Source organism: Monosiga brevicollis, genomic scaffold, assembly GCF_000002865.3.
Source record: "Monosiga brevicollis MX1 MONBRscaffold_15 genomic scaffold, whole genome shotgun sequence".
NCBI lineage: Eukaryota > Choanoflagellata > Craspedida > Salpingoecidae > Monosiga > Monosiga brevicollis.
Window position 1 is genome coordinate 46,099 of NW_001865052.1, and position 16,993 is coordinate 63,091.

The 16,993-nt window shown below is 55.9% G+C and overlaps 3 protein-coding genes across 3 annotated transcripts; 2 read left to right on the forward strand and 1 right to left on the reverse strand.

Moving 5' to 3' along the window:
* Nucleotides 1–904: 904 nt before the first annotated feature.
* MONBRDRAFT_26577 (uncharacterized protein) lies at nt 905–8,794 on the forward strand (the record flags this gene model as incomplete). Its single annotated transcript, XM_001746959.1, has 15 exons — nt 905–1,043; nt 1,147–1,365; nt 1,586–2,089; nt 2,175–2,367; nt 2,408–2,537; nt 2,673–2,778; nt 3,026–3,116; nt 3,411–3,683; nt 3,775–3,853; nt 4,014–4,371; nt 4,492–5,252; nt 5,333–5,401; nt 5,512–8,391; nt 8,513–8,668; nt 8,753–8,794. The coding sequence occupies 15 exons, from the start codon at nt 905–907 to the stop codon at nt 8,792–8,794; spliced, it is 6,000 nt and encodes a 1,999-aa protein (XP_001747011.1).
* A 243-nt stretch (nt 8,795–9,037) lies between these two features.
* Nucleotides 9,038–11,105, reverse strand: MONBRDRAFT_32964 (uncharacterized protein; the record flags this gene model as incomplete). The annotated part of the gene is made up of 9 exons (XM_001747086.1): nt 9,038–9,149; nt 9,235–9,393; nt 9,517–9,614; nt 9,732–9,842; nt 9,962–10,033; nt 10,131–10,249; nt 10,365–10,583; nt 10,633–10,928; nt 11,032–11,105. The coding sequence occupies 9 exons, from the start codon at nt 11,103–11,105 to the stop codon at nt 9,119–9,121; spliced, it is 1,179 nt and encodes a 392-aa protein (XP_001747138.1). The 3' UTR covers nt 9,038–9,118.
* A 458-nt stretch (nt 11,106–11,563) lies between these two features.
* On the forward strand, nt 11,564–16,952 carry MONBRDRAFT_32965 (uncharacterized protein; the record flags this gene model as incomplete). The annotated part of the gene is made up of 20 exons (XM_001746960.1): nt 11,564–11,738; nt 11,850–11,941; nt 12,162–12,224; nt 12,293–12,398; nt 12,736–13,298; nt 13,645–13,874; nt 13,950–14,055; nt 14,175–14,323; nt 14,437–14,524; nt 14,618–14,685; nt 14,776–14,865; nt 15,227–15,296; nt 15,378–15,538; nt 15,627–15,710; nt 15,801–15,884; nt 15,993–16,076; nt 16,239–16,322; nt 16,432–16,518; nt 16,623–16,709; nt 16,803–16,952. The coding sequence occupies 20 exons, from the start codon at nt 11,564–11,566 to the stop codon at nt 16,885–16,887; spliced, it is 2,556 nt and encodes an 851-aa protein (XP_001747012.1). The 3' UTR covers nt 16,888–16,952.
* Between the last annotated feature and the right edge of the window lie 41 nt (nt 16,953–16,993).

The following is a 16,993-nucleotide window of genomic DNA, read 5'->3' on the forward strand; positions in this document are numbered from 1 at the left end:
AAAAAGAGACAGACACTGAGAGAGAGAGAGAGAAAATGAATTGGTTTGGTCGGTTTGAGAAAGAGAGAAGTAAAGAGCAAAGACAAAGGAAAAGCACAACTACCACATGTAACAACAACAGGGAAACAAAAGGAACAAACACCACTGAAAAACAACAACCAACGACAACACTGAAAGAGAGAGAGAAGAAAGAGACAGAGACAAAGAGAGGAAAGAGTGTGAGAGGTTTGAAAGAAAGACGAGAACAGAAAGCGGCAAAGGACAGAGCAAAGGGCAGCGGATAGAGAGATCCAGAGACCCAGAGACCGGAGACCAGAGACCAGAGACCAGAGATCCAGAGACCAGAGATCCAGAGACCAGAGACCAGAGACCAGAGACCAGAGGTCGAGTGAGAGGAGAAGAGAGAACAAGAGAGGTCATCAGCAAAACTCAACACCATCACAAAGGAGAGAAAAAAGAAAGCCACAACGCCCATCAACACGTTACTCAAGATACCTTTGATGGCAAAGGGCAGCCGGGCAAGGGTCCAATGCCTTTCATTGCTGCGTGTTAGTGGCCGACCCTGTTCAACGTAGTAGCTTGGTCCAGCACTGTCGACGCCGCGAATCCAGCCGCACCCGCGTGATTTTGCTCATCCAATCTGCGGACATGAATGCGGGAAACAAACAAAACTCAACATGTCACGCAGTTTGGAGCTGGTGCGGCATCGGAAAGAGGAGCGGCGTCCTCTGGTGTGTCCGTGCCATGCATTGCTTCCATTGATCCGGTGCACGCCCGCATCATTCCAAGCGAGAGCCATTTTGTTTCTGGACCATCTCTCGTCAGTGCTGTCTTGTTGTTGTAGCCCACACATCAGAGAATGCAGTCGGGAAAACATCGCTTTCGCCGCGCGGTGCGGCGATTGATGGTGGACCTCAAGTTTGAGCGCCAACTAGCTGCCCGGCCGTATGCCTACCAGGGAACTCGCCAGCACAGCGGCCCGGGGGCGGTATCATCTGGCAACGGCGGACGCGGAAGCCCGGGACTGGTCTTTGATGTGAATGGTATATCCTTACCGCCAACCCCTCGATTGCCAGCCCCATCATGATTGCTCATGATAATGAACTCACAGTTGGTGGTGGCGCGCGTTGACTTGCTGTTGTACAGCGTTCAGTCCGGCTTTGCAAACTTGCCGCTTGGATCGGCGGCTGAAGTTTGCGCTGCGCAAGGCACCAGCTGCCCGAACGGACGAGGATGTTAAGCAAATTCTCCTGCTGGTCTTGCAGCTCAACTTGTTTCAAACCTATAGTCAGGTCCCACCCCAAGCTTTGGCTGCAATTCTACGCTATGATAGCTTCAGTGCACATCGCGTGGTCATCCGTCATGGTAGGCGCTCGACCCCGCCTGGTGTTCTTGGTGTTTGCGATATTTGGTGTACCCGGGGTCGACGGGATGTCAACCCATACTCATGCAAGCCAACCCCCCGCACAATAGGTCAGCCCGGTGTGGCGTGCTACTCCGTGCTCTCGGGCCGGCTGCAGATTCTGGGACCCCAGCGAGACCGGCCTTGGGACATGGTGCCCATCAACATCATTGGACCCGGTAGGTGGTGGTGCACAAAAGGTTGAGTTTTCCAACCCCATTCCCACGTCACCCCCCGTTCCCACGTCACCGCCGTTCCTTTGGTTCTATTCGCTCAATGGTGTCCCAGGAGAAATGTTTGGCGAAATGGCGCTGTTGGACAAGTACAACGTTCGCACGGCGACCGTGGTCAGTCAAACACACGTCGAATTGGTGTGGTTAGCCCGCACTGATTTGGATGCCACGCTGCAGCGCGTGCGATCAGCCCAGCGCACAAGCATGTCTGCCGCTTTGCGATCGCACCATGTGTTTGCCTCGGCCACGACCGACGAACTGGCTGGGGTGTTGGAGTGGACACAGCGTCTGCAGCTGCGTCCAGGGCAGGTGCTGGAGGCCCTGCCCGGCCACCAGAGCCAAGGCCAGCGTCAGCGTCAGCCACTCTACTTGTTGGTAAAAGGCACGGCCGTGCTGGTCCGGCGCATTCCTGTGAATCTTCATCGCGACCGTATCCGCCTCGTCTATCGGCCAGGTTGGTCGGTCCACAGGGCAGCCTTGGCAACCTATTTCCAGGTCATTCGAACATGACACTCACCTTGCCGCGACCCTTGGTGTAGGTAGCGATACGCACGTTCTCTTGACAACGGGGCGCTTGGAGGCAGGGCAACTGATACCGCGGCTTCCTCGAGACCGTGTGGTGGTCAGCGAGACGACGACCGTGTGGCTGCAGATCGAACGCGAGGGCCTCAGCACGGCTGCACAGGCTCGCGCCGTGTTCCACCTGTGGCGGGACATGCGCTTTCTCAGCACGTCCACCGCTGCCGTCTTTGCCGCCTTTGACCTGCAGCAGCGCTGGGAACTGGCTCGGCTCCGCTACTGCCACAGCCTCCGCCAAGCAAGGCCCCACGCCCCTGCCCACCACCACCGCGCAGCCCTTGCCGCCTAAGCTCGGCGCATTGCGCAAGCGTGAGCAAACGCTTGTCAGACGATTCATTCCATTACCAAGTGTTAGCCCTTGACATCACCACAACAAAAGGCGAGACGAGTGAATATTTCTTCACTAGTTTTGTAATAAACTGCACAAGCCCTCATACTCTTCTACGCTGTAACATTAGTGTTTTGAAAATGAATCTACATTATCCCTTATTATCACGACCGTAACCACCATCAAACCCGCGGCCCCTAAAGCAATGTGGAGAGAGAGAGCCAGCGGACGAACAAGTGCGCGCCAGAGAGGGGGAGGGAGTGGAGCACGGAGAACGGGCAGCACAGGACAGGCAATGCAAGGCAGGGCAGCGCAGGGCAGGGCAGCGCGGCGCAGTGCCAGAAAAGGGCCGGAAATAGCAAGATTCGCCGAGAGGTCTTCCGTCCAAATGTCCTCTGACTGATTTGTTCTGACCTTCTTTCTCTCTTGAACCAATTCACACACACTCTCTCTCTCTCTCTCTCTCTCTCTCTCTCACACAAGCTCTCAAGCTCTCTCTCTCTCTCTCTCTCTCTCTCTCTCTCTCTCTCTCTCTCTCTCTCTCTCTCTCTCTCTCTCTCTCTCTCTTTTTCTTGTTGTTTTTGTGTCTCGTCCAGCAGCTGTGCTGCTGCTGCGCTGCCGCGCCAGCTTGTGAGGTACGTGTCTATTGGTGAGCGAAAAGGCTGCTGGCCGGCCGGCTGATGGCAATGCCAAGCTGAGGAGAGCTTGATGACAGGATCCCCTGAGACGTGGCCGTTCTTTGCTAGCCCGTGTGTTCTGCTTCTTCATTGCCCTGCCGGCCGGCGCTCATTGGCAGTGCAGACTTGATCGCCCTTGATCACTTTTCCGCGCTGTCTGACCCTCTTCGCCATCGAATCCTTGCTTCCAGCTCTGCCTATTTGGAAGCCTCCTCGTACCGCATTAGTCTGCCTGGACGCTACTCTGCTGCTTGGGCCGGCTCCGTGTCAGGGTTTATCCCAAGCCGCAGTCGACGATCCCCGGAGTCAGTGGCGCCGTCCACCATGGCTTCGCAAGCCGAGGTCGAAGGCTATGTCTCGGCCTTTAATGAGCTTGAACCCCAATCAGGCCGCGTCAGCATTGCCACGGCTGCCGCCGCCTTTGCCACGACCGAGCTACCTCGCGATCAGCTCGAAGCCATCTTGTCAGTCCACGGCACCCATCGCCCAGCTGATGCTTCACGCCTCTAAAACGCCTTTTCCCAATGGCTCACGGCGCGTGAAACTGCTCAATAGAAACATTTGTGACAATGCCAGCTGTGGTGCACTCACCAAGAATGAATTTATCGTCGCGATGCATCTCGTCACCCAGAAGGTTTGTGCTCCTCACCGCTCCATGCCCACACCACCGGCTTCTATTTCTCCTCTCACCCTCTCCCTTTGCGACAGATGAAGGGAGGAGAAGTACCCGACACACCGCCCGCTTCGCTGGCTCAGATTGAGTTAGCCCCGGTTGAACCCATGGTGAGTCCTAGCGTGGCTCCGCGACAGAGCGACCCCCCAACCCAACCGCTCACACCCGCGCCACCTTTGCTTTGGCCGATGCCTCCCAGACCAAAAGCAAATACCACATGCTCTTTGATCGAATCAACCCAGGACAGACGCGCATGCCCGAGGGCACCGCCAAGGCTTTGCTGGCCAAGGCCGAGCTTGATTCTCGGCTCGCTCAACACGTTTGGCGCCTCGCCGACCAAGATCAAGACAACTGCCTGAGCCGCAACGAATTCGTAATTGCAATGCATGTATCCACTTTGGCCAAACTCGGTCACACGCTACCCCGCACCCTCTCCCCGGCCTTTTTGAGCTCCGTTGACATGGGCTTCGGTGCTTCAGGTCAGATCCGTATGAACTTGCCAAATCCCCATGCCAATTCGTTGCCCCAACCCCTTCCTTGCTCAATGCGACCAATTGATTCTCACGACGTGCCTTGCCCCGTTTCGGCCGCTGGGCTAGCAGCACCAGAAGACTCGGATGACGAGTCTGATTTGGGCTCTGCCCCGCCCTCGCCGCCTCCAGATCCCGATACGCTTCCGTCATCAGACGAGGAGGAAGAAGATGGTCCAGCCAACGCATTAACCTCGGTAGTGCCCCCGCCTTCCGCCCAGTTGGATCTACAAGCGCAACTGCAAGACCTTCAGCAGCTCCGGTCTCCTATGAAAGTTGCACCAACTGCAGCACCCCCCTCGGTCTCCGAAACTGCCAATCAAACAGCGCCCGTGACGCCACAGGCCCAGATGTCCCCAGCTTCCCCCGAACCTGCTCTGCCCCGCGAAGTGCCGCAGCCTGGACCCGAGCCTGAGCCTAGCCAAACAGCTCAAGTGGTGTCTGAGACGCCTGCTCCATCGGCCCCTGCGACCCAGGCCATGTCCACCACGCCCACAGTTGTAGAGGCCGATGAGGCTGACAACGTCGATGAGGCTGACAACGCCAACGAGGCTGGCACCGTCAACGGCGCGCCTGTCATGCCGGCCTCGGCACCCCCTACCATTGCTACTCAGGGTCTTGCTTCCTCTCTACCGCTGCCGCGGAAGTATCGAGATCAGCGTACCGAGCAGACTGAAGACCCCACACGCCGCCGAAGTAGCAATTTGAGCTTTCGCGATGAACACGGCGGCCCGTTGGTGGAGGAGCACGCAACCTACAGCAGCGAAGAGTATGACCGTGGTGATCACGATCTAGATGTGGAACGAAATCACATTGATGCCTCCATCGAGGTTCGTGCCAAGGCCTTTTTCCTTGACTTGCGTTGATTGACCGCCATCTTTCACGCTGCTTTGCTTGCCTGCATGCGTAGGCCACTCAGAGCTCACTTCAATCCGAGAGTGAACAATTCGACTCGGAGCTGGCCAGCCTACGCGAGCAGGTGAGCCTCAATGATATACCTTGCACGAACAAGAACAAGAATTCGTCCACTCACCTGTCACAAATTCGTTTGTTTTGTTTTGTTTTTCTCTCTCCTTTTCTGGAATCAAGGAGCGCGAGCGTGAGCGTCTCAGGGAAGAACGAGAGGCCAGCTTGGCGCGTCTTTCAGCTGCCCAGGCAGAAGCTGCTGCTGCTGCTGCTGCTGCTCAGCAAAAGGCAAAGGAGGCCGAAGAGCGACTGGAACGACTGCGCTTAGCTGACGAAGAGGAGGCGGCCAAGAAGCAAGCAGCAAAGGATGCTCAACGTCAAGCAGAAGAAGAAGCGGCTGCGAAGCGTGAAGCCATGGAGGTGGAGGCCAGGGCGGCCGCCGACGCCGAAGCCAAGGCGAAGGCAGCTGCAGAAGCTGAAGAGAAGGCCAAGGCAGACGCCGAAGCCAAGGCGAAGGCAGCTGCAGAAGCTGAAGAAAAGGCCAAGGCAGATGCTGAAGCCAAGGCCAAGGCTGCTGCAGAAGTCGAGGCCAAGGCCAAAGCGGCTGCAGAGGCGGAGGAACAAGCTGCTGCAGAGGCCCAGGCCAAGGCCAAAGCGGCTGCAGAGGCGGAGGAGCAAGCAGCTGCCGAGGCCGAAGCCAAGGCTAAAGTAGCTGCCGAGGCCGAAGCCCAAGCGGCTGCAGAGGCCGAAGCCAAAGCCAGAGCCGCCGCAGAGGCCGAAGCCAAGGCTAAAGCAGCTGCCGAGGCCGAAGCCCAAGCGGCTTCAGAGGCCGAAGCCCAAGCCAAAGCCGTCGCAGAGGCCGAAGCCAAGGCCAAGGCGGCGGCAGAGGCTGAAGCTGAGGCCAAGGCTCAAGCAGCAGTCAGCGCGACAGCGGCTGAACGTCAGACTGAATTCAGGCCTGTTCTACCTTCATCTGCTTCCCCCGCTCTGCCAATGAACACGGCCCCGAGCTCCGACAACAATGCCGCAGAGTCAGACTTTGCCGAGATCCAGCGTTTGCGGCTGGAAGAGAAGCGGCGCGAACGCGAAGAGCGGCGCAAAGCTCGCAAGCAGCAGCGTGAGGAGGAGGAACGTCGCCATCGCGCCAGCGTGGAGGCTGTGCAATCCCTGACCTTCACCTTGGACCAAGCTGTGAAGCTCGTTGACTTGGAAACGCCCATCGAAGAGGCACTGGAGCCGCCATCACCTTCCAAAGGCACTGCGAGTTCAGCGCCGGCGTCTTCGTTGTCTGCCTCCTCTACTATCAAGTCTGACACCACCACACTTGGCGGCCAACCCAGCCTCCCCACGGTTCAACCGCCTGCATTGTCACTGAGTCAAGGGCCGAGCTTGCCTGCAAGCCAGCCTCCCAAGCTACCTGACGCCACCCCTGCCCAGGAGGCTCCCGAAGCAGCAGCAACCACGAATGCAACGCCCGCCTCTGGTTACAACAATGACCTCGGCTATCGTCGCAACTCCAATGCCGCTCGTGCAGCCGCATTGGCCACAAATCGCTTCCAGCGTAGCTCGCGTGAAGATCGCGCAGCCTTCTTTGAAACTGGTTCAACTTCAGGTACCGTAGCCAGTAACGTTGATGCGACCATCAGTGAGCCGACCAATGCAAAGGCGCCTGAGCCAGAGGTTGCAGTCCCCACCGCAGACCCTGCTATCCCAGAGCAGGACGAAACCTCAGAGGATGCAGCAAATGCGGGCACCTACTACATGGTTTCTCCCTCTGGATCCGCTTTTCTTTCAGAGCAACAGCGAGCCGAGGCTGAGCGGCAACGCGTAGCCAAACAGGAGGCATTGGCTCGAGCTGCCACCAAGGTGGTGGCGGAACAGAAACGCGAACAAGAATCCGAATGGGTTCCTCCGTCGCAGCGTGTTGGCACGATCGGCAGCCCGGACATTGAGCGTCGTCGTCAAAGCATTACGGGACCCGGGCATTCGAGCGTACGCGCCGCTGCTGCCGCTGCCGCTGCCTCAAAACCATCTCGTGGGGCTGAACATCGCAGTAGCATTAGCCTTGTTGCCCCGGTTCAGCGTTCGCCCTCTCCTCCCCCCGTGGTGCAAGAGACGTCTGCCCCTGCACCAAGTGCACCCGCCCTGGCTACACAAAGCCAGACTGTGCACGAGGAAAGCCCACGTCAGCGTCTAGGAAGTGTGGCTGCTCGCATTGCCGCATTTGGAGGAGAAGCAGCCAAGGCACCCCCCTCATTTCGAACCAACTCGGTCAGCTCGCAAAAAAAGCCAGGGTTTGCAGTTACACCGGCCCCAATCGCCAAGACATCCCCAGCCCCGGTACAGGCCCAAGAGTTTCAGCCTGCGCCTCTCTCGCGCCGGCGCAGTTCCTTTTCGATTCAGCCACTTGTGGGTGGCGGTGCTTCACAGCCTGTTTCGTCTTCCCAACCGGAGCCAGAGCCCGCAGCTGTGACGTCGAACGTCTCACGAAACCCCATCACTGACCGGCGCGCCATGTTTGAGCGTGGATCCACGAGTGCACCCAACAAGGCGCCTAGTGAACCGACGTCATCTTCGAACTCGGTGTCCGGTGCCCGTGGTTTTGCGGCGTTCAACACATCGCGCAACACGCCTAACACGGGCCTCCGGACCCATGCCTCGTTTGGAGGTGTGAAAGCGGCGGCCCCAGTGACCGAGCCAGGCGCCGCTCAAGCCACGGGGGCCACCAGTGTTGCGAAAACCGTCAACCGCTTTGGGACTCCCATGTTCTCTGCTAGCTCTGCTGGAACTGGGATTGCTCGTTCCAACACTGTTTCGCACTCGACAGCGCCCACTGCCAGCTTCAAAACGAGTGCCAACGTGGGTGCAGCAAGCTCAGCCTCACCGCCGGCTTCCCCGTCAAGCTCAACGGCCAGCACTGGCGGTGGTGGTGCCACCTTCCGCGCTCGTGCAACCACCCAGCCGGCCTCAAGCCTCAATAGCTCCACCGACTCAACCTCTGCGAAGCAGGTGAAGCCGGGCTGCTGCCAAGTGTGTGAGCGCCAAGTGTACATGATGGAGAAGGTACGCCTGTGTGCATGTGTTGCTTGTGGGCACCGAGCCTTGCGCTCAGGCCCTCGTACCCTGGTGATGTGCGTACCCAGACTTCTTGGCTCACCATATCCATTTGACTCGTCATTTGCAGATCCAAGCGGATGGTAAGACATATCACAAGACGTGCTTTCGATGCCGCGAGTGTAACCGCACCCTGTCCACGGGCACGTATGCTGCCGTCCATGGTGCATTGTACTGCAAGCCCCACTTTAAACAGAAATTTCGCGAAAAGGGCAACTACGATGAGGTGAGCTTGCCCTGTTCTTGTACTGCTCGCAGAGTTTTCTTGTCCCCTACTTGCCCTGTGTGACATCAGAATGTTGCTTGGCAGGGATTTGGCCAAACTCAGCGCAAGTACGATTTTTCCAAGTGAGATCATCACCGCCGATGCGGAGATGCAACGCGCGCCTGCATCACCCATAAAATGTACCTCAGCCACTTGCAAGAGTTGTCGACTATACATTGGATGTACACAACCGTTTGTACATGATAATTCACATGTCATGACCAAAAGGGGTGGTCATTTAGACTCCCATCGAATTTATCAAAAGATGGGTGACTCTTTCGTTCATGGCCTCGTTTGGTTTCGATTGATATGATTTGACGTTGCGATGCTCTTGTTCTTTTTTTTAATTGTGTGGATTTCATTTTGTTCGAAAAATGCCGCCTGAGCCACCAGTGTAGACCCACGGGGCGCCTACATGATGGCGTTGAGCTCTGACATCAACCTGCGCACGCAATACAAGTGACCAGTTTGTTGAAGTGAGCTGTAATTGACTCTTAACCATGACAAAGGTGGAGCATCTCACATACCCGGGTCCCATAAGAGTCGGAGTAGGGCCGTTGAATAAGGATACGCCCTTGTGTTCCCATTTCAGCAGTTCGCCCGCCAAGAGTCGGTGGTTGGGATCCACTGTCAAAGCCTTATCCATGAAAGCGACAACAGCTTCTGAACTGCGATCACGCGCGATTCTGCCCAAAGCGCAGAGTCAGACGGCAAGTTGAGTAAACCGTTTGTGCGTGCCGCGGCCCCGACACGACCACCATGCTTGCAGAGCGCAAGCGAGGAGCCAGCCAGATCAAGATGACACGTACAGGGTATTGAAACGCTGCGAAACTTGACGTTTTTTGTGGCCTTTAGCAGGTAAGAGGGGGCAGTCCTCCAGCCAAGCGAACGAGTCGGTTCCACAGAGCTGTACGGGGCAACAAAGAACCATCATGATACCAAGCGTCGAAAAAAAAAAACAGGCCCCCTGTTCAAAAATTGATTGTCGTCAGATCTATCGCCGCATGACAGCTCAAACCACGACCTTTTGAATCTGAATAAACTGATAAGTTTCGGCTTTTGTCCGGCCGTCTGCTGAACTCGTGCGACCGTCAAAGAGCGGATCAAGGTTGAAAAGCTCGCCCATCACAACGGCCTGGGTGAATACGACGGGTAACATGGGATGGCAAGACACGGAGCGCACAGGAGTCAGTGGTGTGTCACGTCAGTTGAGGAAGGAGAGATCGGGTGGTGAGACAAGGACGAATGCCCTACCAAGCTCCACGAGTCAATCTTCTCGGGATACGAGACTTGACCGGCCAGAAGCTCTGGGGGGCGATACCATTGCTGGGCGAGGAGAAAGCCAGAGCATAGCCGTGAGCCGAGCACGTGTGTGGTCGACAGGCATGGGTAAGTCTCCACTCGTGGCATAGGACAAACGGACCGAGCAGACGAGCGCTGTATGGCCCTTGCGTTCATTATGAACATCTGGGTGATGGTATTTGGCCAGACCAAAATCGGCCAGCTTGATGACGCCTTGTGCGCTGAGGAGAATGTTTGCAGCTGAAGGTGACAACGGGGCAAGGTGGCAAGCACGCAATGATGAGCATAGGAAATTCTCGAATGGTGGTGGGTGCAGATGCCTAAAGAATGACAAATGCAAAAGCAGACATCATACGTTTCAGGTCGCGATGCAAGACGCAATTCTTTTCAAGGTGGTCCAGTCCACGCAGCATTTGCAGGGCCAGTCCTTTGAAGATTGTCGTGGAGACGGGAGATTTGCGGGATCCGGCGGGCTTTTTGGCTTTGATGGCGGTGAGGATGCGGTTTAAATCATGGTCGACGAATTCGAGTACCATGTAGCAAAATTTACCCGACTTTGTGTTCTTCACCTCAGCTGCGCCCCGACCAGAACACGCACACGCAGCGCTGAGTCATGGACATACGCGGCAACAAGTTCGGGCACTCTTTGTCGGTAAAAAGGAGCGGCAGAGCATGTTGGGGCAAGTACAAACATTCTTTGCTAACGACGGCAACGGATTGCAGTTGCACAATGTTTTCATGGCGAAGCTGCTTGAGAATCTGGATTTCGCGCAGTGCCGTTTGTGGAAACCCGTTGGCCTCTTGCTCCGTTTTGATCTTTTTCAGGGCCACAATCTGCTGGGTGGCCACGTGACGACAGCGCTTCACCTCACCATAGGTGCCTTCGCCACCCGTTCCATCGTTAACGGGCGAAAACTTTCTGTGACCCGGCGAACAATGGTGATGAGTCTCAACCAACCCCGTCAGACCGTGCGATGGTGGCAAGCCGAGAAAGCTGAGCCGGGACGGAAAAGACGACATACGTGGCGTTGTCAATGCGCGTGAACTGAAAAGAAAAGGCTTTTTTACGTTTTGCAGACGGTGCTTCACTAGCCATGCTGGCCAGTGCTGTGCTGCTCTGCGCTGCGCTGCGTTTGGAACAGGCCAATCACCTCCGATGACGACACCAAACGGTACGCCAACCCCTCACGGACCGGTTCCACCACCCTGACGCTTGGATGCTTGTCTAGCCCGTGACGGTAGCTTTCAACTGGTCTGGACGACTCCTTTCCTGACGCGTATCCTGTGTTCAACTCGTCTCCGTGCAATCTCTCCGCCGCTGTGCGGTCCGTCACCGTGCGGTCTCTCCGCCGCTGTGCGGTCCGTCGCCGTGCGGTCTCTCCGTTGTCGTGCGGTCTGTCCGTCGCCGTGCGGTCTCTCCGTCGTCGTCTGCGCTGCCGTTCGATCAGCCGTGGATTAAATACACCACAGAAATGATGTCCTCTCTGAAAGACTCTCAAATGCGTACTGTCTCTTGTTGCCTTTTGCTTTCCCTTTGTTACTAAACTTTCAAGCATGTCAACGCCTCCTCTCTCTTGTATCCGTCGCTTTTGGCTCTCTCTCTCTCTCTCTCTCTCTCTCTCTCTCTCTCTCTCTCTCTCTCTCTCTCTCTCTCTCTCTCTCTCTCTCTCTCTCTCTCTCTCTCCTCGATTGTCAGATTTGAAAGGCCGATATCGTCACTGCATTCGTGGTTTGTGTTCTTCAAGCCTTCGCGTATGCTGAGTTCATCTCTTAAGGTTCATTCGCCTTCTTTCTCTGAGATATAGCTACCCATTGGCCCTCGTCTCTGACTTACTTGTAGAAAGCATGCGAACAACACTCGCTCTCTCCCTTGTTCATTCTACACCTCTTCAGTACAACCTCGCCAACCTCTCTCTCTCTGAAAGGAAAAAGGTACGACCTCGTCACCTCCCGCCGCTGCCGTCGCCGTCGCCGCTGCCGGTTGCCATCGTTGTTGGGGCGATCTGCAAGCAGCTTTTATATGCACCAGACAGACGTGGTGTATCGGGTCGATCAATGCCCCTCCTCCTCTTTGTGTTTCCCCCCGATCAAAGTCCGGCTCGCTTGGTTTGGTTCACTCATACACCTCACTCGGCTCGCGCGCTTCTTCCAGGGCCCCTCCTCCGGTGTTCCGCCTAATCCGTGCAACGCCACGCGTAGCATAGCCGTCATCCAAGTGAGACACGACCTTCAAGCAAAAGGACTCTTCTGAACGATCCCGGGCCTTTGCCTTGCACTTGGCAGGCTCGCTTCCGCTCGGGGCAGGGATTTCTATTGGCCCCGTCGCACCGCACAACCGCCCGCCTCCCTAACGAGGCCTCTCTGGCCTGCTCCTCCGATATCCGGCATGGTACGCAAGCTTGAGCTGACGGCCGCCTCTTGATCTGCCAGCCGCACTCCTTGGGGAGATACGATCCAGTTTACACGACCCAGTTTACACGCCACGCCACTGTATCCTCGCAAGCCTATCTGAACCTATCGGGCCCAGGCTCTGAGCGCCATGGCGTCGGCCACCGGCACCAACACCAACTCTGGCGCCGATGCATCGGGGTGGTGGGCCATTTATCACACTATGCAGGTCAAATATCAGCATGACCTGCTGCCCCCCAACATGGATCAATTGCTCCTTGAGGTCGGCCAATTCAACGACCTGGTGCGGAATGATGAGATCAAACTGCTGCATGTAGACGCTGGTTCGGATCTCGGTGCCAGCGCCTTGCTCGCGGCTTGGATTGAAGGCTATGCCCAGCATCTTCTCAGCCGTCAAACCTCGTCGGATCGCACCGTCGCCTTTCACTTTTGCGAGTGCACCCCATACTCTCATCTTCAACGCACCACACTTTGCAAGCTCATCACCGACCTGGAGCTACAGCTCGGCCAACACGATGCTGCCCCTCTCCACCTCCTCAATGTCAACGCCCTTATCGCCAGGCTGCAGGCCCTCCTTTCCCGCAATCAGCGACCGGCCATCATCCTCCTGACAGACCTTCAACTCTGGAGCCTCGGCAGTTCCACCTCGGACCTCACCTGGCTCACTGAGCTCGCGTCTCGGCCCAACACAACCCTCGTACTAGCCACGAGCGAAAGCAAGCTGACGCGTCATTTTAAGCGAACCCCCGGCTACCACCGCTACCCACTTTTAACGCGTGATCGCAACGCCGTCATGGCTGAAACCGCCGCTACCATGTCCCACGCGCTCGGTACCTCGGTCCACGTTGGCCAGCTCTTCCCAGTCTTTCAGGAGATCAAGGTCAGTCTGACTCGACTCCGCAGCAACAGCCGTTTCCCTGTGCCTTTTGTGTCGGACCGGGCGCATGCGAGGGAGGAAGGAGACTTGTCAGACGATCGCTTGCGCCTCTTCTTGTCCATCTTGACCCTTTGTATATTCTAAGGGTGTCTTGCAAGCGAGGGCAATCCGAAGAGTATCAGTCACCGGTCCACTCTTGTGGGCGAGCTCGATGCCACCACATCTCATGTGATCCACCTCCCTCCTGCTTCAAACGCAGGTCAAACGACTTGGCGGGCTTCTTTCCCGCACAGAGTGTCCGACTCTCCAATGGTTTGTGACGCCCCTCATCTCACTCTACTTTTCATAGGATACCCATGTAAAAAGTCACCACCGCTCCGCCTCTTCCCTCATCAATAGGAACGTGGCGCGCCTTCTGGCTCGGGCCTCTGCAGCGCTAGCTCTTGGCGAAGAAAAGCCCTCGCTCCGCACAGATGCTGCCATCCGACATGCGCTTCAGCTTTCGGCTCAACCTAGCCAGCAAAAGCGCATGGAGAGTGTTTTGGATGCCGTTCTTGCGACGCACAACTCCGTCCGCCGGTTTGTAGGCCGCCATCAGATGCTTGTACTTTTTGTCAAAAATGAGCTTACACTGCATGTTAACCCTATGCGCAGCGACCTGATTCAAGTCTTGGCAATCATCGCTGCCACCGCAACGGGTGCCTCACCAGCTGAGCTGTCTCTATTGCTCGGACCCGACCCTTTGACATTGCGCACAACAGTATGATGCAGTGCAACACCCTAAGCCAGACCATACAAGCCTCGCAAGCGGATCTTGTTGGCTCGAATCTCACGTCTTTGACTTGACCTTTGTTTCCAACCCCCGTCCATCTCGATTAGCTTCTTCTGCCGCTACAACCCCTGCTACAGGGTGACGTCAACGATGTAGTGCCCCTTCATCTGGTTTCACCGCTTTTGAAATCAGGCATTGCTCACTGGGCAGCTGAGCTCGGGATCGAGGCTGACTGGGCACAGCATTGCCGGTGGCGGTTCGTGGGCGCCACTTTTTTGCCGCGGTGCCCTCCATGTGTGCCTCTGGCGCCGCTGGCGGCAGCGTGACAAGACTCATCACTTCACCCGCGTTGTCATTTTGCAACTTCAGACTGTTTCTGAGCATTCGACACCACGAGCCTGAACAGGAACCGCGTTGTGCGTCCGAGCTTCAAGCATGGCCACCGACCCCGGGCCAGGTACGCCAGGCTATTCGCGTGCATGACACTCGCAAGACTCTTGCTCGCTCACTTGTAGGCTCTTCTGCCGTGTACTCTGCGCTCGCGTATTAGGCCACTCCTGAAAATGCTATGTTACTCGTGGCCGCCGCGTCCCCTACGCTAGTTGGCACTGAGCTCAAGTGCGCTTTACGCCACATGTGCTCTCGCACCATCGCACTCACTTCACCATGCGTGGTCACTCATGTTTATCCACCACTTCTCCTTCTTAGTTTTGCGGACATGACCAAGTTGGCCACGCCATCGGCGTTTGAGGAGCTCATGCAGGTGCTGCGTTTGCATCGAGCATTTAAATCCATCGAGTATGTTTTTATTTGTTTCACCCCTCCCCAACACGCACACGCACGCATCAAACTTACCCGTCGAGGCTTTTCCATTCATTGTCGCATGTGAATGCTTTATTATTCTCACACCGACTCACACCCGTCTGCATCGGCGCGTGAACCGTGTACATATAAGTCTAAGTGGGATTGGCTTCAACGATGACCAGGCGGCGACCCTTGCACAAAATTTGCAAATGTGTCCCAAGTTGGAGTCTGTGCGGTTCGTAAAGTCTTCGCATTGCTGTCGCGCCTCGACAAGTCATGTCTCATGTCCAGGCTCTTTTTTCTTTTTCTTCAACTTTTTTTTTACCTCATCCGCAATAAAAAATGGCAAATACAGGTTACACAAAAACCATATCACGCGTACTGGAGCCATGGCCATGGCCCTGCATCTACCAGCTCGTGCCTTGGTGAGAATTGTTTTGCGATGACAAATTGACCTGGGCCTATACTCGCCGCAGGTACTGACGCTCGGCACCACCCTTCTTCAGGTATCTGGCGTTGAGGAGTGGAAGCGAGCTTCTGTGCTGGTAGCCATTCGAGAAGGCACTGCCAGCGAACTTTGCCTGGATGAGAACATGATTCTGCCTCCCCCCATTATCAATTTCCTGGGCAATGCGCTGGCCTCTTGTGAAGCCGTCACCCGCATCACGTCAGTCTCCGCATCCAAGTCATGTTCAGACGTGATACGACTGCTAACGTTTGCCACGCATGTCTTTTGTGGGTTTAAAATGCCACAGGCTGGTTCGCCAGACGCTAACAGACGACCAAGCAACAGCACTTGGACACGCTATGGCGCGCATGCCAAGCCTTACGCACCTCAAGTCAGGATGTGTTGCGCTGTGTTCTGTCATGCCTGCGTTTGTCCAACGCTTTCATCTCATCTTGCTGTTAAACGCTTGTATCTCATATAGATGGAGCAATTGTGGCTTGAACAACAACGGGGTCCTTGCCCTCTGTGATGACCGACACAATGCATTGCGTCTGCGCCAGCTCGAGTATGTGGCAAGCGTGGGGCCAACGGTGTACCCATACCTGTTCAAGTACATGCCCGATTCTCCACGATGCTGACGTAGTTTTGATGCGCTCGTTGTGCACTATCGTAGCTTGTCTCAGAATAAACTGCGAGACGATGTTGGTGCTGCCCTCGGCCGGTGTTTGAAGGGAGCCAGCCCCTTGACACATCTCAAGTAGGTAGCATGTGCCCACGAATGTTTCTGTCTGGTCTGGGTTTTGCTGCTGCTCCCTATCGCCTGAAACCCCTGCTGTGAGCATTCTCCCACTGTGTCAAAAGGCCCTCTCTGACTTGTTTGTGAAATGCCGCTCCTTATTTACAACACTTTCAAATGCAGTTTGGCGGACAACCTTTTGCAAGACAAGGGTTCGCGAGGGCTTGGCGATGCGCTCAAGAACAACACAAATCTGAAAGTGCTCAAGTGGGGGACTTGCCAAGGCCCGCCACCCACACCTGACAGTGCATTGCTGCGCTCTAAAATACAGCTCACTGCGCGTGGTTCTGCTCGATTGCACGCTCTTGGCTGACAGCTTGTCTCGGAACAAATATATTACGCAGATGGGCGTTCGCTTCCTCTGCGAAGGCCTCAAGTCCAATACGGGGCTGCGCCTATTTGCGTTCGTTCTGTTGCGACCCCCCTAAATACCTGTGCTCGTATCTGAATCCATGTGCATGAACAGATGTAAGCAGGTGCGCTCACAGAATTTTTCACCTTTTTTAGATTTGTCGACAATATTGGCACTGGGGATGCTGGAGCCCTGCAGTTTGCAGAAGCTCTTCGTCACAATCGAAGCCTTGAGGAGCTCGAGTAAGCTGGCGCACGTTGCTTTGAGCATTTTCACCGTAGTCAGGAGGTATCTTGCAGCTCACGTTGTGCCTTGGACCTGTCTTCCCCACCTAGTATACATGGCAACAATATCGGCCCAGTGGGCCTGAATGCTTTACAGGACGCCGCGCAAAATTGGCCCGGTCATCTCCAAGTTTAAGCCCTCTACAAGTTTCACATGTCATTTCTCAGCTGCTACCAACATTCAATTTACATCTGATCGACCTGGCTGCCTTTTGTGCTGTTTCTTGCTACTTGATATCGCC